The sequence below is a fragment of the Nyctereutes procyonoides genome, unplaced genomic scaffold, assembly GCF_905146905.1.
Source record: "Nyctereutes procyonoides isolate TBG_1078 unplaced genomic scaffold, NYPRO_anot_genome, whole genome shotgun sequence".
Taxonomy (NCBI): Eukaryota; Metazoa; Chordata; class Mammalia; order Carnivora; family Canidae; genus Nyctereutes; species Nyctereutes procyonoides.
The window spans coordinates 15,092,413-15,118,087 of NW_026575021.1; the positions used below are offsets into that span (position 1 = coordinate 15,092,413).

The 25,675-nt window shown below is 43.3% G+C and overlaps 1 protein-coding gene across 1 annotated transcript in view; it reads right to left on the reverse strand.

Moving 5' to 3' along the window:
• GRXCR1 (glutaredoxin and cysteine rich domain containing 1) overlaps positions 1-20,993 on the reverse strand; it is a 116,555-nt gene extending 95,562 nt beyond the window's left edge. Inside the window, exon 1 of the mRNA XM_055341855.1 lies at positions 20,598-20,993. Within this exon, the coding sequence (XP_055197830.1) occupies positions 20,598-20,993 (396 nt within the window). The remainder of the gene's footprint in view (positions 1-20,597) is intronic.
• Positions 20,994-25,675: the final 4,682 nt, after the last annotated feature.

Consider the following 25,675-nt stretch of genomic DNA (forward strand, 5'->3'; position numbering starts at 1 on the left):
AAGGTAAGTAGATCATCTGTAATGAAGGGTCATGCGCCAGGCACTGTTCTAATCTCTATAAATATATTGTTTATTGTAATCCTTGCAAAACCCACGTAAATTAGGTATGATTACCGACTCAAATTTATAGACGAGGCAATGAAAATTTGCCCAAGATGATACAGATAAAGTGATTGAGGAGCTTGAACCTAGGGGTCCTTTTCCAGTCACTGATGTCCACCACTGCATATACTGCCCGGTTCGAACCTGCCCACTGCCCAGAAACTTCCTTGTCCTTCTATTCCCAGGAGATCCCAGAATCCTCTGATCTCCTAGTAAATATATTTTATGCTAGTTATTTCCCTATTTACCCTCACTACCTAATAACATTTCTTCTCTCAGTGTGTTATTTTCTCTTTTATTATTATTATTATTATTATTATTATTATTATTCATAATGTTATGTGTCTGGGTCTCACCTCATTCTTGAGAGCAGGAGCCCTATGTTTATTATTACTGATTTATTGCTTGATTTCTTTTTTTATATAATTTCACAGTTATTGGTTTGTTGATTTTATATATATCAAATACATATCTGGATACCTAGCAAATTTCTTTCAAAATATATCCATGTTCAATTGCTTTGGAGTGGCTTAACTTAGATTAGATTCTTCTCTGTTTGGGAAAAGCAGTCCATTGCAAAATCACAACGCACTCAATTCATTTTGTCCACAAGTGTTTATGGAACATGTATCACGTAGCCAAGTATTATGCCAGGCACCCAGTATACGGAAATTTAAAATACAGTGCCTTGCAGACAGACATGTGTGGAAAGCTGAGTAATAAACAGATTTCAGTGTTAAGGTTACAGTAGGTCATAATAGGGCTTTAGGCGAGCCATAATTCAGGTATTTCAAGACGTTTAGAGGCATTTAACACTAACTGGGGGGAAGCATGGAAGCTTCCAGGAAAGAGGCACATCTGAGGTTAGTTTAAAAGACTGAGTTAAGGGACGCCTGGGTGGCTCAGCGGTTGGGCGTCTGCCTTCAGCTCAGGGTGTGATCCCGGGGTCCCAGGATTAAGTCCCGCATCAGGCTCCCGACAGGGAGCCTGCTTCTCCCTCTGCCTGGGTCTCTGCCTCGCTCTCTGGGTCTCTCATGAATGAATAAATAAAATCTTAAAAAAAAATAAAAAAAGACTGAGTTAATCAAGAGAGAAAAGTGGCAGCATTTCAAGAAGAGAAATCAGCGTGTGCCAAAAACAAAAAGGGGAAAAATCAGACATGCAAAATGGTGAGGTATGGCTGGCTAGGGCACAGGTATTGGTACATGTAGGCCACAAGGGATGCGATGTCCAGAGATGAGCCTGGAAGAGGAAAGGGGAAAATCAGGGAAAGCTTTCCGTGTGCTGCGTAGCCACTGCCTCTTCTGTTCCACCTCCCAACCAGGGCGGCACGAACACATGAGCTTCGTGTCCCCTTGTCCCGTCAGAGACTCACCAGCAGTCTGTGCCGTGCATGTGTCGCCCCCAGCTCTGGGCCCTGTCCAGCTCCTCAGAGCGGGGCACTGAGAGCAGACCGCTCAGCTCCCCGCACGTACGGAGCCCTGGAATGTGAGCCTGCTCAGTGGGGGGACACAAATCTCTCAGGGGTGGTCCTCACCAAAGGGAAGGAGCCCATAAAAATGCTTTTCCCCCTTGGTGTGGACCCTAAAAGGCTTCCTGGGCAGAAGGTCCCAGCAGGATGGAGAGTCCAAGGAGCCCTGGTTGCTCATGGTGTGACCAATGCGCCGTCGGCTTTCTCTCTTCTCTGCTCCCTGTGCCTCCCCCTGCCCCGAGGTCACGGCCCCAGGGAGCCCCTGGCCTGAAGCCTGGATTTTGTCGTGGGCTTCTGAGAAGAGCTTGGCTCATGGAGCAGACGGGGAGGCTGGAGCCCAGCGGCAGGCTGCGGCCTGTCCTTGGCGGGGTCAGCGAGGTCAGCCCTTCACTGCAGGAGGAAGGAACCCGCGGGAAGCTGAGCCACAGAATGGGGGTGCCTGCATAGCTCTGGCAGCACAGGGTTACTCAGAAAGCCCTGGAAGTTAATTTTTTTTTTAATGAGAAAATGACAATAATGGCCTTTAAAACTGGCTCAGCAGATGGCACGTCCCGGTGGCATTTTGTGGAAAAGAAGAAGGTGCGGGGATGTGCTCTGGCTCCAGGATAGATTATTAAGGAGAATTTGGGGGCTTGGGGCTCTCCTACCCTCCACCTTTTCCTCTTCTGACATTGTTTTTCAGAGACTTTTTAGTAACGACGCCGTGCTTGTAACCGCTTGAGGGGAGAGGAAGGAAGCACCCTGATCCGAGAGTCCGCCTGTGGCCGGTTTGAGCATGCAGGCCCCCCCAGCTCCAGGCGGCCAGTGGTGTCACAGCTGTCACTAACCTCCTGGGTGGCGGCCCTCTCAGCTGTGTCCCTGTCCTTGGTGGGGGCCTTGGGGCTCAGGATGCGGGCCTGCCCCACCCGGACCCGGTCCCTCCCCACCCACCCCTCCTCCCCCGCCGCCAGGTAACTAAGCCCACTCCACTTTGGCAGGTGCGCTGGGCGCCAGGTGTGGCCACATGCCTCCCCCTATGGGCCGCAGCCGCACCCTCTCCCCAGCTGCCTCTTCCTGAAACAGGGAGGCTCCCTCGGGATGACGGGGCGGCTGTCAGCCACCTACCAGTGTGAGCAGCTCACCTGCCTGGAGCGAGGGACACCAGCCCCCCAAAGATCCAGGAGCTGGCAACTCCTGGGGAGTCGCTTGGGGTCTGGGGGCCTCGGGCATGCTGGAACATCCTCTCCAAAGGAAAAGGCAAACTCTTTTGCCTCTTCTACGTCTAAGAAAGAAACAAAATGGGGATCCCTGCCTTGGGCCCAAGGCGTGATCCTGGAGACCCTGGATCGAGTCCCATGTCAGGCTCCCCGCAGGGAGCCTGCTTCTCCCTCTGCTTGGGTCTCTGCCTCTCTCTGTGCGTCTCACATGAAGAAATAAATAAAATCTTAAAAAAAAAATAAGAAGGAAGCAAAATGCGTTGTGGACCTCTGCGGGAGTCAGAGGCCACAGCCATCTACCCAGGGGCGCAGAGGTCACTCGCTGGGCCGGGCTCACACAAAGAGCAGCTGCAGGCCGGGCCCGAGCAGGCCTCACGCTCTTGGAGCGCCCTCTGTGAAGGAGGCGTCGTGCCAGGGCCTCCGGCAGCCCCAGGCACAGAGACACAGCACCAATCCCTCGGGTTCCGGGTCAAGAGGAGGACCACGTGGGCCGCGGGCCATTCCACCCAGAACCTGCCCCCAGTAGAGCTTTCAGGCAGCATCCTGAAGGGCCAGGTACTGGCCAGCTGGGAGATGACGCCCTGGGGGACGGGGCGTCATTCTCCAGGATGCCACCGTCCCTTAAGAAAGGGGTCACTTGCTGGTGCTACTTCTTTGCCAACAGCTAGAATTCAGGGACTGGGGGCCGTGGGGGGAGGTGGGAGTGATCCCATTTGCCTCCCCTGGGAACCCTACGACTTGGGGCACTAGCGGCCTGAAGCTCTGGGTCCTGGAAGGGCCCACTCACTGCCCTGGAAGCCACGGCCGCGGGACTCCCTTCCACGGGAAGGCACCACTGCGCGGGCCGTGGCCTTTGACCCCACTCATCACCCAGAGACAGAACTGCGGCCACATATTCGGGGCAGATCAAAACGTCTCTCGGGCTTAGGGGCCTCGCTTGCTGTTCACCTGCTGTTAGACGTAGACAGTCAAGTACAGCGACCAGCCCACCCAGGCCCCGCTGAGCTCCCGTGCCTGCCCCCACTGACTGCCCCCTCCCGGGAGGGGCACCCCTCAATATGTCCCTTTCCCCAAGAACCCAGGCACTCAAAGCCCAACCTCAGAGACCTCAGGGCAGGAACACGGGGGAAATAGCAGAAAGGCCTTTGGGCCGCAGACCAGAGCAAGGCCCAAATATGTGGGGACACACGATGCTGCATCGTCCTTTAAATCACACGGGGCTTTGTCAGCCTCCATCAGGCAAGATGAGCAAACCTGCAGCCTTGCAGTTGTGCTGAGGCCCGAAGAAGGGGAAACGAACCTGGAAGGATAGGAAAAACCGAGGACACGCAAAAGGAATGTCATAAAACATGATCACTGTGAAAGTGCTTTTGTAATTCAAGTTTGAGCACGATCTAGGGTGACTTAAATTATCAAATGAAAATTAAATCTTATCACAGTTCTTGAGTAACAGTAGGGCAGGCGCCGGCAGTTATCTCCAAACCCAAGGCTCCCGGCCCCCTCCCACCAGAGCACTGGGCCACATAGTCACATTCCCAGCCTCTCCTTATAACAAGCTGTGGCCCTACATCCCTATTCCGGCTAATGAAATATAAGACAGTACTCTCAGGAGGTTTCCAGAATTTTCTTTTTCTCTTCTGAGAGAGGAGGCATGCCTACAAAGAATGCTCTTTTTTCACTGCGCCTCTTTTTCCATTTTTTGACCCTGGCCTGGCGTTAAGCTATGGCAGTCATCTTGAATCCATGAGAGAGCTTCACACACAAGCTAGGGATGAGGAAGCAGAATCAGAGGAACTGGGTTATTTACCATGGTATCAAGCCACCAAACAGCCTGAGCACTGGCCTCTCCTGAACTCCTCAATTGATATAATAAACGTCTGAGTAGTTGAAGCCACGTCTAGTAGTCTGCTCCGTGGCTTGGAGCAGAGCACATCCCATATATTTACAAATAATTCCCTGATTAGTGTTGAAAAGCCCAACAACTCAATCCAGGCCGTGACTAAAGAAGAGAGTCTACCTCTGCCCAGAAGAGGCAGGCCGGGCTCTCAGGACAGCAGGCGTTGTACAGGAACGTGCAGACTCAAGGCCCACGGGTGGCTGCTGAGCTCAAGGTCCAGAGCCAAGGCTGCCAAACACGAGGCCAAGTAGTCACAGGAGCTTAAAACTACAGAATCCAAGACAAGGACACAGCTCGGGGCCCAAGCCAAGAGAGGACCTCAGATGGAGGAATTGGCCTCAGGAAAACAGGTGCGTGTGGCAGGGGCTAAGCCAAGTTGAGAGGAAGCAGCGGAGATTTCCCGGAGGAAGCGAGCTCAGCCAGTACAATGTGCAAGAGCACGCTGCCTTGTAAGGAGCAGCCCAGGGCTTCCCAGGCAGCCCTGGTTTTATTAATTAATTAATTTATTAATTTATTAATTTTAAAGATTTTATTTATTTATTCATGAGAATACACAGAGGAGAGAGAGAGAGGCAGAGACGCAGGCAGAGGGAGAAGCAGGCTCCATGCCGGGAGCCCAACATGGGTCTCTATGCCGGGTCTCCAGGATCACGCCCTGGGCTGAAGGCGACGCTAAACTGCTGAGCCACCCGGGCTGCCCCCAGCCCTGGTTTTAAAAGATGTCATGAGAGGAGAACGAGATCCCTATAGGATTTCCAGAGTTCAGACGTCCTGCCTCGGTCCTCCAGGAAGCTCTGAGTACTTAACCGTATTTTACAGTAACATGAGTTTGTCTCCCTCCTAAGAAAGAGCTTAGTTCCTCTGAGGACAGAAGTCATGCTTTATTCACCTTTGTGTCTCATTGCCTATCCAAATACCTAGCAATGACTGTTCTAGAAGGGCCAATGGTGGGCTCCCTAAGACGGGCCACTTTGGCATGAACATCACTGTGAGTAATCAGCATAATCAAAACCCATTGCATGAGGTGAAAAAGCTCTCTTCCTGGTCTTCAACCACCGGAACCTATGCTGGAAAGTAGAGCCCGTTGCAGGAAAAGAGTCATTAACAGAGACCCCCACCCTTTACCCAAGACACGTACATATCTGTTTAACAGGGCACTCTTTGGTTTTCAAAACGCCTCCCTTCACCTTCTTGCTCATGGCCTGCCCCCCACTTTGCATCCTCAGATCCCGCCCCTCTCCTTAGCTCCATGTTGCCTCACTGTCCCTGGAATGTCCATGTCTGTGTGGATTCCCTGACACACACCAGGAAATCTGATCGTCTCCTGTTAATCGGTCTCCTGTCAATGTGATTCTAAGTCTAACTGGAAGGACCTTGTAGAGCAGAGGAAAGTCTTCCTCCCCCAGCAATTCACAGTTGTTTAGAAGATGGATGATAGGGGCACCTGGGTGGCTGAAGTGGTTAAGATCCAACTCTTGATCTCAGCTCAGGCCCTGACCTCAGGGACATGAGTTCAAGCCCTACATTGGACTCCACGTTGGGCCTACTTAAAAAAAAAATGAATAATAAAAATATAACAGTATTCACTGAGCACTTACAATGTGCCGGGCATTGTGCAAAAATTGTTTCATAGGAAATCGTCACAATCATTATCCTGACTTCAGCAATGAGAAAACTAGGGCTTACAGAAGTTACATAAATTTCCCCCAGTAAACTTACCCAAGAAATAGCAGACTCTGCATCTGAAACCGGGTTACCTCCAGAGAATAGTGTTCTTACCCCTTCATGCAGGGAAAGAGAACACAAAAATCATTTAAGACGTTACTGAGTAATTACAGGATTTGTCTCTTCTTTCTCTTTGCAAAGGAAAGTGGGGATTCTTAGGAACTCTGTTTTTTTCTTGCCCTTGGAATTAATGGATAGAGCAATGTTTTCAAGAGCCTGGACGTTAACAAGATGAAGCTGGGTAGTTCCAAGAATTGGAAAAAGTAACAGTTGGGCATTCTGAGAGAGAACTTACGTGAAAGTGGAGTAGGAGAGTGAAGGTTCTCGTCTCACGGAGCCGGAGCGGATGCATGAATCTCCCTGACACAGGAGGGTGAGTAAAGCAATAGAAGTTTATTAAGCAAGGATACAGGAAAAGCTCTTGGGAGTGAGGGGATCCCACTGAGGGCTTTAGGGTTGGGCTTTTATTGGAAGCCAACCAGGGAACCTAAATCTTTTAACATCTCTATTGACATCACCATTGAGTAAGGACTAGCACTAACACCTTCAATGGCTTACTTCCTTTTTAGGGTCCGGTAATTCTTTCTTGGTCACAAGTAGTTGTTATCACAGGACCCCACCTCTGGCACCTGGGACAGGATGGTCCAGCTTGTTTATCTCTGGTTTCATCTCCACATTTTGGGGATTTCTGTGAGCCTGACCCCATGGCCCCCTACCTAGCCCTGCCTACCTAGCCCTGTCTGTCCCTTCCTCAGAGGGCCTCCTAAGCTGCCTGCTGCATCAGTGGAGAATCATGGGGCTGAAGGAGCAAAGATGAAGATGCATATACCAGATCCAGGGACCAGGATCACCGCTAGGTTTTCTGGCCTCTTATAAACCTGCATGTCCTGCAGGTCACAGTGGGTAGGAAAAGAAGCCCCAGTGATGACTAGTGTAGGACTTCCTGTTCCCCCTGAGACATAGGAGGCAAATCTTTTGTTGCTTTTAATCTAGTATGGAAAAATCAAGTCAAATGATGTTTCCAGCATGGTAGGTTGTGCCTCACATTTGCACCTCCAACAGAAACAAGGCAAGGAAAAGAGAGAGGAAGGGACGGTTATGCAGGCCGAGTGGGCAGCTACCCAATTTCCAGCACAGGCTTTGGGCCTGCTTCAGTCCTTATAAGCTCTCACCACCAAGTCGCCCCTTCAGGTGAATAGTTTCATCTCCAGAAGCCTTAGAGATTCGAAAAACACTTCTTGAGAAAGCCAACTTGTAACAGAGGCAGAAAGGACCAGCCGTGAAGGATGCTGAAGAAGGCATGAACTAAGAATAACAATAAAATATTATATAAAAATATATATTACATATATACAGTATATGAAAAATCCCCCCATTAGAGAGAAGCCCTGACAGCTGTGATTAATTAAGAGACTCTATGATGCTGTGTCTCAAAGTTCCATGATTTAGTGTTTTGCATGATTAAAAAGACAGGTGGTCACCGCAGGAAAGGGTGGCAGGTTTATCTGGGTTATACCCTCGTAGGATATTTCCTAATACCTTCCTTTGCCTGACAAATGTGCCTAATTTTATGTTGTCCTAGAACTACAGTTAAAAGCACGATATCCTCAGAAAGGCAGATATTCAGCCTTCTGGCTCCTCCGCTGTGTTTTAATTGTGAATGAAGTCCCATGTCTTCTAGGAGCCCAACACCATGGAGTATTGATCCAGTTGACTCCACATACAATATCTGTGCCATGAATACAAGCTATCGGTTTCCCAGAAATCACAGTTATTCTCCGGAGATTGTAGGAATTAGGATCCATGACCCTCTAGGAAACAAATTACTCCCTTCCTGAACTAAGTCTCTAGCACGGTATGAGTCATGTGAAAGATCGTCGTCAGAGTCTCATAAAGGGAGGCCCCCGGAGCCCTGTGAGGCTGACACAGTTTGTGGTACAACCACTTACACATCATTCGTTTCTCTCTTTTTTCTGTGTTAGTAAAAGATGACTAGTTTGTATTTATTAGCTTCTAATTCTCACTAAAGTACAGCTTCTACTTCATTGGGATGCTTTATTTCCTTTAAGTTCATTTCTTTTTACTCACTTAGTATTACTCCAGGCTGGGGCACCTAGGTGGTGCCTCTCAGGTCATGACCTCAGGATCCTGGGATCGAGCCCCACATGGAGCTCCCTGCTCGGAGGGGAACCTACTTCTCCTTCTCCCTCCACCCCTCCCCCTACTCATGCTCTCTCTCTCTCTCTCTCTCCCTTTCTCTTAAATAAACAAAACCTTTTAAAAAATACATTATTCCATGCTGATAATTTGCATGAATATTTTGCATTATCCATGGATAATTATCCATTAATTATTAATTACTGGATAATAATTAAGTATCCATTATCCATGGATAATTTGCATTATTCCATGCTGATAATTTGCCATCATCAAAATTGTGTCCCGTCAACTCCATAAAGTGCTAAGGCACAGCTAGTTATAAGATCAGAGTCCAAGAGGATTAACATCTGGGACTAACAAAATAAAATCAAAATTTTTTTAATATAGACTCCTGTAGGTAAACACAGGAAAAAAATTAATGCGTGTTATATTACATTAAATAGATGTTTTATGGGATTGAAAGTTTTAAACTCATGGGGATCCCTGGGTGGCTCAGTGGTTGAGCGCCTGCCTTCAGCCCAGGGCGTGGTCCTGGAGTCCCAGGATCGAGTCCCATATCAGGCTCCCTGCATGGAGCCTGCTTCTCCCTCTGCCTTTTTCTGTGTCTCTCATGAATAAATAAATAAAATCTTAAAAAAAAAAAAAGAAAGTTTTAAACTCATGAATCTTTTCACTAAGAAAAGATACTTGAATGAGTCAACAACCCAACCAACCTCACACCAGCGTGATGTGGCCACCAAAAATACTAATGTAGTCCTAAGCTATACTCAGTGGATTTGAGATGGCCTTGTCTCTACCCTCGTATGATCAGTTTCAGTAGGTCCAAGACCCATAGGATGGTGAGACTTGAATCCATGTCTTACAAAAGACTCTGAATCTCTTGTCCCTAGACTCTGTAAGAGCTTGACAGGGACTCTATAGAGAAAGTTCAGGCATCCAGTAAACGGTTGGGTACTAGTTGCTTAGTGGATAAGAACCCAAGCTCTGAAGTCCAACTTTGTATCATTCACCATCGTGTGACTTTGAGCAAAATCCTCGGTATCTGTGAACTTGTACCAGTTTGCTCCTGCTGCTTACCCAACCACCCCAAACAGAGTGTAATGCAACACCAAGCATTTATTGCTTACTCGTGAGTCTGCAGTTTAGCTGGCACCAAGCAGATCTGGGCTGAGCTACGCAGGATTTGGCTCCAAACTGTTGGTTGGGTCCAGGTCTGTTCTTGTTTCTCTCACTGTCCTAGGACCAGCCAGCCTCCTGCAGCATGCCCTTTTCTTGATGATGGAAGGGGTGCAAGAGGGAAAAGTCAACTATTGCATGGGCCACATCTATTCCATCCCATTGTCCAAAGGGAGTCCTGTGGCCAGCACTAAAGTCAAGGGCTGCAGAAGTGCACTCCTATCCCCGTGTGGCCACAGCAGAAGTGTGCTGATGTGTAACACACATTGAGAAAAAATGTCATCTACCACGAAGCCTCATTTTTCTCATAGACAAAATAAGCTTATTGCATCTACCAGGTGTGGCAGGCAGACTAACGGCTGGCCAGAAATGCCCATGCTCCAATCCCCACAACCTGGGACTATGGTACCTTATACAGCAAAGCGTGTGCTGACAGCTGTCGAAAGAAGATGCTCATGAGTGAGTCCTGGCTCTGCATCAAAGGTCACATGCAGGTGAGCACAGCTGCCCTGCCCGCATGGGCTGCTTCTGGGGCACTCATGAGCAGGGCTAAGCCCACAGTTTGTCCATGCTGACCCTGCTCTAGTCCATAAAGCCCACCCCCCAATCTCTAGACCTGCCAATTTCCCCTGAGCTCACACCCCATCCAACTCTTTCCCCTTCCTAAATTGACCCTCATTCAGCCTCCACCAGATTGGCACTCTTTCTCCCTGTTTGATTTCCACTGACTTGTTAGAACACAATTCCCCTCTTCCTTCTCTTCTGACCGGAACGACCTCTTGCAAATCAATAACCTGGCTTTCACTACTCTATCCATTTTGTGGACTAGTCAAGCTTTTGGACTTTTCATATAATAAATAATAATAAAATAATAAATAAATAAATAATATGTAAATAAATAAAAATAAATAATAATAAGATCTTTAATTCCATACAGTTACATAAAAGGTGCAAAAAAGGGGCAACTTACTTCTTCCCTGGCCTGACTATAGGAGGAGTTAATTAAGAAGACACGACCATCCTTTGCTGTGCAAAAGCTTCTTATCTTGATGAAGTCCCAATAGTTCATTTTTGCTTTTGTTTCTTTTGCCTTCGTGGATCATCTTGCAAGAAGTTACTGTGGCCAAGTTCAAAAAGGGTGTTGCCTGTGTTCTCCTCTAGGATTTTGATGGAATCTTGCCTCACATTTAGATCTTTCATCCATTTTGAGTTTATTTTTGTGTATGGTGCAAGAGAGTGGTCTGGTTTCATTCCTCTACATGCGGATGTCCAATTTTCCCAGCACCATCTATTGAAGAGATTGTCTTTCTTCCAGTGGATCATCTTTCCTCCTTTATTGAATATTAGTTGACCATAAAGTTCAGGGTCCACTTCTGGGTTCTCTATTCTGTTCCATTGATCTATGTGTCTGTTTTTGTGCCAGGACCACACTGTCTTGATGACCACAGCTTTGTAGTACAACCTGAAATCTGGCTTACACTGTTGGTGGGAATGTGAACTGGTATAGCCACTCTGGAAAACTGTGTGGAGGTTCCTCAAAGAGTTAAAAATAGACCTGCCCTACGACCCAGCAATTGCACTGTTGGGGATTTACCCCAAAGATTCAGATGCAATGAAACACCGGGACACCTGCACCCCGATGTTCACAGCAGCAATGTCCACAGTAGCCAAACTGTGGAAGGAGCCTCGGTGTCCATCGAAAGATGAATGGATAAAGAAGATGTGGTCTATGTATACAATGGAATATTCCTCAGCCATTAGAAATGACAAATACCCACCATTTGCTTCAACGTGGGTGGAACTGGAGGGTATGATGCTGAGTGAAGTAAGTCAATCGGAGAAGGACAAACAGTGTATGTTCTCATTCATTTGGGGAATATGAATAATAGTGAAAGGGAATAGAAGGGAAGGGAGAAGAAATGTGTGGGAAATATCAGAAAGGGAGACAGAACATAAAGACTCCTAACTCTGGGAAACGAACTAGGGAGGGTGGAGGGGAAGGAGGGCGGGGGGTGGGCGTGAATGGGTGACGGGCACTGAGGGGGGCACTTGACGGGACGAGCACTGGATGTTATTCTGTATGTTGGTAAATTGAACACCAATAAAAAATTAATTTAATTAAAAAAAAAGAAGAAGAAGAAGACACGACCGTCAGCTGACAGGCAATCAGAGGCTCCTCACGCCACCCCCCCCCGTCCTTGGAATGTGTGCTCTCCCTCCCCGCCATTCTACAGTGGGAGCCATTTCAAGGGCGTAGCCTGAGAGAGTGAAGTGTTATTGAGGTCATCCGGATAGCATTTGTGACGGAAGCCAGCTAAGGCCTCTATACAAATATTTAAAATTCTGGCAAGTATGGAGCTCCACTCATCTTGTGGCTGCTCAAGACAAGCTTCATATAGTAGTTCCTTTGCCTATTAAACCTGCCACCTGCCAATCAGGAGTGGCCTGCCTCTTTCCCTGGTCAATTCCTGGCCTGCAGGTGTGGGAGCTGGTTTCAGATTTCACCCAGGAAGGTCCAGAGGTTTCGAACTAATGCTAATTTTGTTGTTTGGGAATCAATATAATAAGGAATACTTCTTCCATTTGTTCTATTAGCTATGAGGGAGAGTTACGTGAACACAATGTGCATCTATCGCTTTCTTCTTAAAAAGATGTTCTAAGGCATAAATAATTTGTCAGAAATTAGGTGAGATGACGAATTATTGCAAAAATAAAATTGAGCAAAAGAGATCCTAAATATTACTTGAATAGACTTGGGTACATGAACCAAAGTCCCTAGACAAAAATTTCTGTATGACATTTTAATCTGTCTATAATCTCTAAAATTCCTTCCAGACAATAGTGATTAAGGATTGATATATTTATATAGTGTGTCAACTTATAGACTATTGAATGTTTATATTGCTTTTTTAAAAAAATTTATTTATTAATGAGAGACACACACAGAGAGAGAGAGGCACAGAGATACAGGCAGAGGGAGAAGCAGGCTCCATGCAGGGAGCCTGACGTGGGACTCGATCCTGGGTCTCCAGGATCAGGCCTTGGGCCAGAGGTGGCACTAAACCGCCGAGCCACCTGGGCTGCCCTATATTGCTTTTATATAAAATTCAAAGTACTGAGTTTGAGAGAACAAATTCAGAAACTCTGCAAGCATGAGGAGGGTCACCCAAAGGATGTTTATCTAGTCCTGCTATTACACTGCTTTCAAAATGTTTGGAAACATCAGATGCTAATTTCCTAATTACGTGGTCACCATTAGCTGCCAGTAAGACTTCATTAAGTGTTTTCAAGTCATCTTATAGAATCTGTGGGCTTGCTCAGCATGTTGTCCTAAAGTCAGAATTCAGGTAAATTAGTGGATTGACCTTCAAGCTTCCACCAATTAAAATGCCGCAGTGATCCTATGTGCTGATGATACAAGTGCTCTGATGAGTAGGGGAGAATGAGAATTATTGCAAGGAGATTCATTGGACTAATGAGGGAAAAGTTGTAGCAAGATCCATGGAACTTGGATAAGTGCTCATGGTTGAAGTCAGTGTTACTGACTTCTGGAGCCTCACAGGATCAAGGAAAGAGTCATTAATTATACAGATTACCCTTTAGTTCTTGGGCCTTGAGATGGCCCTCAGTTAGAAAGCAAGCAAGAGAGGTTGAAGAAAGGAATACAATAAAATGATGATCTAATAAGAGAAAGACTAAATGGAGGAAAATATAAGCATCAGAGAAATGAAGAATGGGAAGCAGAGGCTACTTAGGCCAATTGGAAAACAGAGAAGGAGAATCCTCTGGAAAAAGAAAAGGAAGTCAAGTTTTGTATCTGAATTCTTGCAGAAATTCATTTATACAACCATTCACAACAGACCACTGACTAGTTCATGAAGGCAGGCGTTGGGTTTCACTTGTCACGTTATCCAGCTCAGCGTCTGCTCCATAATCGATATGCAATAAATGGTGATTGAAAGAATGATCGAATGAATATAGAAGATAACCTACAACAAAAAGAATTCAAGGGAGCAAGCCCCTAACACTTCACCATGTAAAAGCTATCCCTAGCTGTAGAGACCAAAATGGAGCCCCTGGTGTCAAGCAGGAGCCTGTGTCAAGCAGGGACCCATGCCACGCAAGGACGCTGGCAGGTAAGGGCACCGCAGCTCGGAGCCAGCTCGGAGCCAGCATCAGCCGACGGCCCAGAACTGGCGACGAGCAGAACCAGAGGGGTCCGCAGGGGCCCCAAACCGATTCAATCCCTTTAAAAAGGGAAGGATCTGGGCGACAAACTGTCAGGCTCCTGAGACCTGCCCCCTCTGTGCCTGACCACTTAAAAAACACAACTGCTGCTGAAGGCTCTGCTCCATCCATCTCTGGACAGAGTCAAGATCCTTCACTGCTTGACCAGAAGCAGCAGTAGGTGCTGAGAGCTGACCAGGACCAGACCGAGGCCTTATCCCGACTGCACACCCACGGACTGACGTGGCCTTTGATTGGTTAACTCCCTGCACCCTCCTGTCACCTTGTTTGTCGTGTGGCTTGTCCTCTGTCCTGTTGCATATGCCATGTAAGAGGCCGAGCTTAATGACATGGTGAAATGCCACTGAGTTTGGAATCCCGAATCTGCTCTATAATTGAGACTTGACTTTGCTTAATGACTGAACAGAGCTGACCCTCTGGAAAGACACAGATGGCGCCGTGGGCCTTCACAGGGGCTCAGGACACTATCGTACATGGGATATCTCCAAACCCAGAAGACATGGAAAAGAAGAAAATAACCACCGTGTAAGAGAACCATGAACTCAAAGAAAGAATATTTCTTGAGGTCCTAACAGTATCAGTGCCAAATGTTGTGGCCAAGAGTAGCAAAGTGTTGGTATGCGGAATCCAGAATCACCGTAACGCGCTTCTCCAAGCCCACGTACGCCTTGTCTGCTAACCTAAGTCCATTGGTTTGAAGCAGAGCTAACCCCTTTTCCTTGAGGTTTCAGTGACCTTGAGGAATAAAGGAGCAGACTCTCCTGGGAGCTAAGGTGGTCCGACACCATTAAAAACAGTTGCCACTGATGCTAGCAGGCCTGTTCAGGATCGCGTTGATAAATGATTAATGCCTGAGCGTCAGCTTCTCCTGCACGCAGCCATCATTTCCCAAGGCTAAAAACCCCCTGCCTTTGCCTGAATGGAGAAGATGGTCTTTGGGACATTAGTCCACCATCTTCCCAAGTTGAGGCTTCCTGAATAAAGCAACCTGTCACTTGTCTCTCGAGTATTCATTTTCAATAGGTGAGTAGCCGAAACCAGAGTGTAGAACTGGTTCTCTGTCCAGTAATAACAAGAACTTCTGGTCCATCCGTTTGCAATTCTTTATTTGTACATAGAAAATATATCAGCTCATTTCTGGTGCTTCTTTTCCTGCTTCTGGGATAACAAATCACCTAATTTTTTTTTAAGATTTTATTTATTCATGAGAGACACAGAAACAGAGGCAGAGACACAGGCAGAGGGAGGAGCAGGCTCCCTGTGAGGAGCCTGATGCAGGGCTCGATCCCAGGACCCCGGGATCATGACCTGAGCCGAAGGCAGCACAACCTGAGCCGAAGGCAGATGCTCAACCACTGAGCCACCCAGATGCCCCACAAATCACCTAATTTCGTAATGCAGTTTCTTGCATCATTTGGAATTGTACCCAAAATCCTAGTTTCTTGCTACTTCCAGATAGCTAAAAAAAAGGCAATATTTTCATTATAAAATGCTTATTTTGATAGAATTAGAATAAGAATTACATAAATTACATAAGAATTTTTTCTGAATCAATGGTATATTGAATCCGTAGCAATGTTTCATACACAAAGAAGATGCTCAAATTATTATTAATAATGTACTACCTCATAAAGTTGCTATGAGAAATAAATGTCAATGCACATAATTAATAAGAACAGTGTACTCTGTATTTAATCAATATTTAGTATTGCTGCTGTTTTCCAGTGTGATCCAAACAAACCACTAGGACCAAGGAGTAATAAAGAGCATCACATTGTTTTCACTGGAATATTGTTCTATCGCCAAGATAATTCTAGAGAGAGTGAACCAGAGATGAATAATAATAAGCACCGCCATGAATTCCCATTAATCATCCAACTTAATGTTAGTGAACAACGCTGAGCAGGGGGTCTTTCTTGAGCTAACCCATCACCACCTTCCAGTGTCAACCCTCGCAATCTCAAAACAATTTAGTCAAATGATGTTATAGAGATGATAAGTTTTTTTTAATTTTTATTTATTTATGATAGTCACACACACACACACAGAGAGAGAGAGAGAGAGGCAGAGACATAGGCAGAGGGAGAAGCAGGCTCCATGCACCGGGAGCCTGACGTGGGATTCGATCCCGGGTCTCCAGGATCGCACCCTGGGCCAAAGGCAGGCGCCAAACCCCTGCGCCCCCCAGGGATCCCAAGATGATAAGTTTTGCTAATTTTTAAAAATACAATTTAAAACTGAGGAGAAGCTATTTAACTCTGCAGAAAAACCTTCCCCAGGTAAAGATTTGAATGTTCAATAAGCAATAGATTTTATTTTTTTTATTTTTTTAGCAATAGATTTTAAAAGCTGTTAACCAAATACTGAAGTTTCAAAAGACTAAATCACAGTTATGATATGATTAATCCTCAAATTTGTAATTATAACGTTTCAAAAAGTAAGGTTGAGTCTTCCTGTATATAACATTGTACTTTTAAAAATTAAAAGAGCCTAAATAGTGAGAGGCAGAGTTGTCATTTTACTAGGCTTTGGGCCAGACACTTGATTTCTCTGACACTCAGTTATGTACAAACAGACATTATTAATAGTCATTTTCTTGCTTATTTCACAAAAATCCTTGGTACAATCAAGTAAAATAATGTATGTGAAAACCTTTTGCAAAATGCAAACTATTCTGCAAATGCCCGATTATTTTTATTTTACTATCTTGAGATGTTAAAATGCTCATAAATCTAAGCACATTAATCACAGATATGCATGTAAATACAAAGATGAGAGTTACATGTTTGAGTTTTTAGAAGAGAGCCAGCAAATTATAGTAGATGGTGGAACATATTTTCCTGTTTTGCACCTATTTTTCTCTAATATGATAGTTTGAAATTTGTAAAAAGACGGAATTAAAATTTACAGAAATTACAGAAAAAGATTCTAACCAAATATACAACAGATTACATAAATTTGAAGATAGGGTCAAGACAAGATTACTGATACTTAATTACTACCTGAAATTTAATCCCAGAAGAAAAAATTAGAAAAAAACAAATGACCTTAATTATCTGCATCATTAACCCACCCCGAGAAACTGTGGAAATACGTTGCTATTAAGGTCAAGCCGTATCTCAAATCTAATTATGCATTGGGTGGATGAGAGCTATGAGCTATATAGCGGTTTTGTAATTTGTCTTCCATGAAGTAACTCATTTTAAAAAATAAACAAAAAATATTTTTTTCTAAATTTTCCAGTTATGAGGTATAAAGTTATTTATCTAGATAGGATGATCCTTACAGCAGAACATCTTAAAGAGAACTAAAACAGAACACCTACCTCGGAATGTACTGATAATTTCAGGAATCATTTCTAAGCCAAACGATAAACTAGGATACCAGTGGGAAACAAGCCTTTCACAATATCTTTATTTATCTTTGCCTCAGGAAAGACCCTTCTGGTGATCTCACAGGATCAGAAGAACATATAGAGATCAATACATACCTTCTTTGTTTTCCTCTTAAATATTGAAGACATAAAGGACATTAAGGAATATTTTTATTAACTCTAGTGAACTGGATGAATTTCCCTTTTACACGCTAGGTCAGTGCTTCTCAAACTTTAGTGGATGCATGAGCAGCTTGAACAGTAGCTAATAAATGCATATTCCAGGCCATAAGTAGATTCCAGGTTTTCAGATTTCCAAACCAGCCTCTCTTGAGCATTATACTCCTGTCATTTCTAGAAGAAATGGAAAAGCCCACCACCTGTATCTGCAGAGCCATAATCTAGACCAGTTGGAGGCCTTGAGTGATTCACAGATGAAACAGTGAACCATGAACCACCCTCTACAAGCAAGGCCCACCTGAGGGTCCAAGTGACTTTTCTCTCTTTCCCTCCTGGTCCATCACTACCCTCAGAAAGCTTAATTAATATCGCACATCCTCAATTACCCAGATTTCTATAGGGTAAAATAAGAAATGAAATAGAATTTTGTACTAATGTCCCTCTTACAGACAATTTTCTAAATGAGTACTGCTAAGAAGTATAAATGTTTGAGGCAAATAATTTCAATGGTTACTCTGCACAGTTGAAATTTTTGCAAGGTACTTGCCAATATTCTATGCTACAGGAATAACAGAATGGGAAACTCACTGGGGGAGGTCAAGTGATATACAGGTTCTTTGGAAGCTTTTATTTATATTTAGGGTTTCCTCTTGAGTTTTAAGTTGAGTGCTTTAAGACTCTATAGTTTAAAACAGGAAGAAAGACCTGTTTCTTTGATTATAGTTCTTCATTTCTGTAAGACTGCACTGAAACCTTAATCAATATCTAAGATACCACCCCTCACTTTTTCCTCCCTGAGAGAAATTGCTACATGCCACTTACATCCATCAGTTTGCTGCTTATTTCCCAAGGCATATGGAAAATATGGAGATCCAGGGAAGAGTCACACCTGGTCCCACAACCATGGATGGGAGTAAGTGAATGGTAAGCTCTGCTTTTAGTCCCTGGGGCTTCTCTGCTACTGTATGTTGGGAAACCAGCTCAGTCACCCTTACAACATTTGTCACTCCTTACGACATGCTTATCCTTTAGCCAGCAGCAAGCATCCAGATAAGCTCTCTATACAATGCTGTGTCGGCTGTATTGCACAGCTCCAAGGGGTATCGTCTACAGTGATGTGAATGGAGCCCCTGAAAATAGTGTAACTGGCAGCCCTCACCCGAGGTAGGACCTCCTTTAACTTATGTTTTGTCCTGGAGACATCAGAGAACATTCCATGTGCATGATGGCGATGAAACGAATGATGATGGCCAAAATTTGTGAATACCTACAATATGCTGATGACTTTGCCCACATTATGAAGAAAGAAGGACCAGCTAGGAAAAAAAATTATTAAATGTTAGACTTTGAGGGATCTCTGCTAGTAACCACTACTGTTCTCTTAAAGCAAAGGGTAAATGGAGTGGGGGTAAATTATTAGGAAATAACAGTTTTATTGGATTTTTTTTTTCTCAAGAAAAAGGGTGATGGAAACATGCATAGAAACATATACAAATAAACTATCATAATCTAGTACTAACATTTGATTTTGGAATTTCTTTTATTTCCTATGGGTGACTTTCTAGCTCTACCAAGACAAAGCCATAGGGAGGAAGAGTTTTTCTCCTGAAGGATTTGAATATTTAAGGTATTTACTCATAAATAATAGTTTTGTGGGGAGATTTGAACAAATTTAAATCACAGTACTAAAACGGATGCAGTAGTTTTGTAAATAACCCTCCAGATCATAAAGCAACTTAAATCACAATTCAACTAAAAGCTAAATTAATCACAATAATTGCAACATTTTTTTAAGCTTCGTTATTATAGTCTTGTTCTACACTTTGCTAATAACAATTTCCACATTAGGTGAAACACAGAGGCTACTAAGATGATCTCAACCTAATAGTCACGTCTGTAGAAATCTATACAAGATTTTTTCCAACCTAGTCATATATAGTCATCAGTGTCTAATGTTTGATTCCCCACCCCCACCCTCAATCAGTGAAATCTTTCATGGGTAAAGTCTATATATGAAAAGAATCTTTGATCTTAACTGTTTTTACCCTTAGATTTCTTTGTTTAAAATCCTGGTGATGTGATCTTTCCAAACACTTCCTTCAAAATGAAAAACAATCAAAAGCCTTTGGTTAAAATCCTTTCTCCTTACCACTACCGCATCCTTATATAATGCAGAAACACTGAATAATTCATCAAGGAGATTTTATTTAAATATTGAGAATAATATAAAATGGTATTACAATGAAAAATATTGGTTTGCTACCTTAATGATAGTGATTATGAATTCTATTCCTGAAAAAAATGAGGCCTGTTTTCAACAGAAAATCATTTTACCAATGCTTCCGGGCAATTTTGAAAATTTGTCTAAACATTAGATCATTGCCAAAGGCCCCAGGACCTGAATGATACATTCCTCCATTACTGTGCAAAATCTATCATTTTAAAGGCTAATGTTTTCACTATAAAATCTGGATCTCAGTCCATATATTGACAGAGGAATAACTTTTTCAAGAGTTATTCTTATGGGCACTCTAGAGTTCTTATGGGCAAATGAATAAGGAAACGCACCTCCAATCAAACCTGCAACCTCCAAAGCAGTGGGGGAAAGTCAAAGCTCATCTTTACAGCTTCATGCCTTTCCAGCCGAATCCAATGCCACTGAATGCAGCACTCAATCTTCTCTGGCTTAAAATCTATACAAGTGACGATAAATGCTAACCTGGGAACTCGAGGGTTATAAACCAGAGATGAACTTCTAAATTGTGCTCTGATGCTTTGAACACTAAAGTCCATCTTTTTTTCTGGGCCGGGAAACAGATGCATTGTTTTAGTCAGAAAAGACCATTTAAATGTTAGAAATTTGGCTTTGAGAATCCATTTAATTTGCTAAGCATAATGACCCTATTTTTAATCAATGCCCGTTGAGGCAATACCTTAGATGGAGGAGTGACTCATGAAGTATGTAGGAGTCAAGGAACAAGAGAGGCTTGCTTTCAACTGGAGGGCAGAGAGGTATCGAGAGGGTGAGTTAGGAACAAAGGCCGGGATGAACAAAGTGCATTGACTTACCTGCAGGACTTTGGCCAAATTGTTAAATAGAGCTTGGCCGGCACTCACTTTGTACTTGACGCCTCTGACTGTGCCATTTTTGCTTAAAATGTTGACTCTTCGTGTCCCAAAACCCCTCTCGCTGGCAGCCCTTGCTAACACCAGCAAGTTGTCCTGGTCGTTCTCATACTCATCACCCTCCGATCCTATGTGGCCATTCTGCTGTCCGTCAGGCTCGCTCAGTCCGTCTATCCCACAGATGCTGGCACATTCAGAATCCAGAGAGCCGGATGGCTGCCCATCTTCATACACCTCTTTCAGAACCCGCCCGCTGTGAGAGGACGCGATCCGAAACCGGACTTTCCGTGGCCTGTCACTTTGTGGCTTTATGTCCCTTTTTAGCATGATCACGTCCATCCATATAAACAGTTCACATAATTCTGGATCCCTTGTTATCGCAACAGTCCACTTGCCACAAGGCAATATCACAGCTTCATTCTCATGACAGCTGCACCCACACAAAGCTAACATCGAAAGGAAAGAAGATTCCGGAGAACCTACAGTGCATCTCTGCTATTAATAATGGATGTGTGCGTGTGTGCTATGGTTACCTTTAAACTAAAACCTGCAAATGATCCCAGCCTTTAAATATTAAATAGCCATGGTGGACTCTTTACCAGGATGAGTGCAAGAAAGTGGCATGCAGTGAAACAGAAAAATAAGTAGGAGGCAAGGAGATGAAAGACATGAGCTTTGAAGCCAATGATGAGTGTTGAAAAGGATCTTAGCAGAAAAGTATTTCTACGGTTCACTGTCCAGAGTGGGGAGCAGAGATAAAATGTGGAATCTAATGTGTAGGATGGGACGAGTCATAGTCCTCCCACATGGCTTGTATCTTCTATTTCCCACTACCAGCAGGTGATCTTTAAAAAGGGCAGCGAACACACTACATGCTAACATCAAGCTTCTAATATTAGCTCTTTAATCATCTCTCAGACCTCATCAGCATTGTATAAGTTGCATTCTCAATCTACATCTTCATGTGCAAGTGGTTTTGCTAAAGCATAACTTGTTGACAAATGATGAAAAGAGAGAACATTTGCCTCGTCACTTTCCCACTTCTGCCAGCAGACAACATTCTCTTGGCCAGAGGGAAAGGTTTTGGAACAAGACTTATGGAACAAGGAAGGAAGAGTGGAAAATCCTCCAAGCCAGCCAGATCAGGCAAAGCCATCCAGATGATCTGTATTAATAAATATTACATCCAAGTCAGCCATGCATAGAGAAGGGACCTCCTCACGCTGTGCTCAGTGGATCTGCTGCCACTTTGACGAGTGTCTGAACGATCTCTTAAGACGCAAGGGCCATATTAAAACATCCACGATGGAGAGTGCCCCAACCTGTCTACACCTCCAGAGGGAGGATATGCAGCTGGCCCTCATCCTGCACTTCAAGTTTTCTTAATGTTTACAGCTCTCTGATATCAGCTTAATTTGCATTTGTTTTAGAAAATTCAGACAATAATAGCACAACGGTGAAAGTAAGTCACACACAGAAAGAAAACCTCACGTGAGATGTTAATTTTGTGAAATATCTTTCAGTGCATGCAAAGATGAGATGCTCTGATGGCCACAAAACTACATTGCCCTGCCTCTTGCAATTTAAGGGGAGAAGGAACAAGTGCCTAGTTTTTGCTGATGGGATGTGAGCAAAAATAATGCATCATTTGTGGACCAAGGCAGTTAAGAGACAGAGCCCCCCCATCCCTGCCCCTCACTGCCTCCCCCATATGCTAGCTGGATGACCACAGCAAAGTTGAAGCCATACACTGAGCTTGTCAGGGTCACAAATTCACAACCATCACCCCCCTTGCACTGAGCTAGCTATGTTATATGCAAAAAATAAGGCTTTATTGTGTTAAGCGATGGAAGTTGAAATTTAAGGGTTATTTGTTAGAGCATCTATCAGTACTGACTGTGCTCTCATATATAAAATCAGACTATTTAACATCTTGCTTTTTTCATTCACCATCACATAGTGAGTCATTTCCTATATCTTCATTTCTGAAAAACATGGATTTAATGTGCGTATTAAAAGTCTTTCCAATAGTTGTACCATATTTTATTTCACCTTCTGGATTGCTAGATGTTTAAATTATTTAGTGAAAATTTAAATTAAAATATTTAGTGAAATGCTGCACTGAGTGTGTGTTCTTGTTCAAAAATCAGTGTACATGTGTCTCAGTAGTTCTGTAGTGTTAATTCCTTTGGGTAAAATTGATGAGGTAAGAATTCTTTCAGTATAAAGCTTTTGACATAAATTGCCAACTGCAGATAAGAAAAGTTGTATAATTTACGCTTCTACTAGTATGTGAGTTCCTATTTTACTGCACTCTCACCAGTGCCAGCAGTGCATATTACCAATTTTCAATAATGTTTGTCAAGGTGAAAAGCAGTATTTCAGTGATGTTACAATTTTCCAACTTTGAACACTGCTGAGGACTTTCATTATGAATTTTCTTCATATAGAACTCTCACTGAAGAAAAAGATGGAGAAAAATGGAAATATCTGCCTCAGAATTGAACTCAGAATCAGAGAGTAGAGAATTGTATATAATACCAAGAAAGAAGCAGGGAGAGATGAAGTGAGGAAGGAAGAGAAAGAAAGAACTAACACTCTATTAACTATCTCTAAGTGACAGTATAAAGGGGCTCTAACTTGGCAAAGTAGAAGCGTATGTAGTCAAAGTACATGATAATATCTTATCATGATAAGACACATGAATGAGGAAATACTTATTGGGGAAGTAGAGGAAAAATAATTCAGTTTTATACCCGAATGTCCAGATCTTTAAAGTATACTGTAGTGAGTGGGAAGGGCATGAATATTAGCGCTAGTCAAGAAAAAAATCACAATTCTGTGCTTATCCCAATTATTTTTTGCCCTGAAAACCCCAAGTAATCTGTCCCAGCTCCATTTTTCTAGGTGTTTGGGTTGAACAGAATGCTATAGCATGAGCAGAATTTTGAAGTCAATAAGCTTAGGTTCAAATTCGAGCATACCTCAGTGAGAATGCTCCTTTCGCCATCCAAATCTTCAATTTCCCCATCAGTAGAATGGAGGCAACAATACCTACCTTAGTGAATTGTGCTTGCAAAGTATCCGGAACACAAGGCTCAATGTGTTTGTGATGGTGTGTATATGCGCTGTGTGTCCTCTGGGTGGAAACAACTAATTTTAGCCTGAACAAGGCGAGAGAATGGCTCTACAAGATTACAGCCAATAAATATACTTGAAAGATAGAAAAATATTCAATAGGATGATTAAGAAGTTTGTCATATTTTAAATGTAGATGTTAAAAACATAGTGTGTGTATGTGCCTATACACATGCATATGTATGCATACCTAATATTTATATACTATTTTAAAATAATGATACTAGTTAAGAGTCGTCTCTCTTTCAAGGATGAACTGAAAGTCCAGGATACTGGAAACCAGCCTGCCACAAGCATAAGGAGTTATCTACCGGTGTGAGAACACATTTTGGTAATTGTGATTCACATACTTACCTCAAGCTAATATAAGAATTAACCTGCTATTTCAGTGGATAAACTTTACAATTATTTGCTCTTTCAGGCAATGAGTATTCCAGAACAATCTACCGAATGCCACCAAGGATAAGACCAGCTAGACTCTAAATACAAAAATATGTAAAACTATGCCCATGCCTTCCATTGATAACGTTGCTTAAACAACATAGCTAGAGTTCAGTGCAACGTATTTTAAGCTAATATATAATCCTATTTCCTTGAAATAACCAAATTAACAGTCATCCTCAATAGAAGACATCAACACAACACTATTCGCACCACTTTCCAATCTCATTCTGTTTACGGTTTGTTCCCAGCTGCTTGCTATTAATATAGCAACTTCTAACTACTCCATTTGCTATCTTTTCCCAATATCAGTTCATTACTCCCTACATTTTACTCACGTTGCTAGGTTAGCAGCCTCCCTTCAGAAAGAAGCTCCTTCTCTTCCTTCAAATGTACTCTTCCAATCATTTATTCATTTAACAATATTTATCAAGCACCCCAAAAATACCAGAGAGTTGCTGGATCTATACGGTGCACACAACAGGCATATTTCCTGCCTTTAGAAGTAGATGACACACAATAAACATATAAAGGTATTATGGAAAATATAACAAGGATTTCTAAGAAAAAGAAGTGCTTATAACAAGGAATCATAAAAGAAAGGGAGCCTACTTCAAGCTAAATAGTCTCAGTCAGCCTCTCTGAAAAGGAGACATTAAACTAGAGTCTACCAAAGTTAGAGGAGATTGATCATGTAAAGGTTTGAGGTGGGCAGGAGCAGTTGGGGACAGTTCTTCAGCTGTGGTGACATGTGTAAAGGCCCTGAGGCCCAAAAATGAGCAGGTTGGTCAAAGAACTAAATAAAGGCAGAGTGGCTAAAGATATCTATGACTCCTATTCTCTAAAGCCCTTCTCAAAAGGACAAGACTAACAAGTCCTTTCCTTCTTAACCTCATTCCTTAATTTATGCAACCCCCTCGAAGCATGAAACAAAAACCTGTAAACCACATTACCAATACAGAAATATTTCAAATATGCATAAGTTCAACACCAATAGACATCTGTTTGTTTAAAATAGTAAGTCATAAACTCTCGTAGCTAAAGAGAAGGTAAAATGTTCCATTATCCAAACTAGAATTACTTTGGAAAATACTACTAATGATCAATTCAAAGAAAAAAAAATATCCCTTGTTCAATTCCAATAGAAATGATAACCCAGCAGTTAGACGCAGGCCTGGGTATTTCTTGTTGGCGTCAGTTTTTAATCAGAATATCTAATTATTTCCTTATTTGTAGAGAAAGCAGAACATCAAATTTTAATTATTCTCTACTCATCCTGTCTCCAGATACTGCCCACATACTCTTCTGTGTGTGATCACCATTGCATGGTGAGGATTTTAACCATATTCTTGGGTCTTGGAGCATAATTCTTTAAAAATCCTTTGAATCAGAGTAAATATATACAACATGTCTCCATATGCTGCTATTTTATAACTATCACA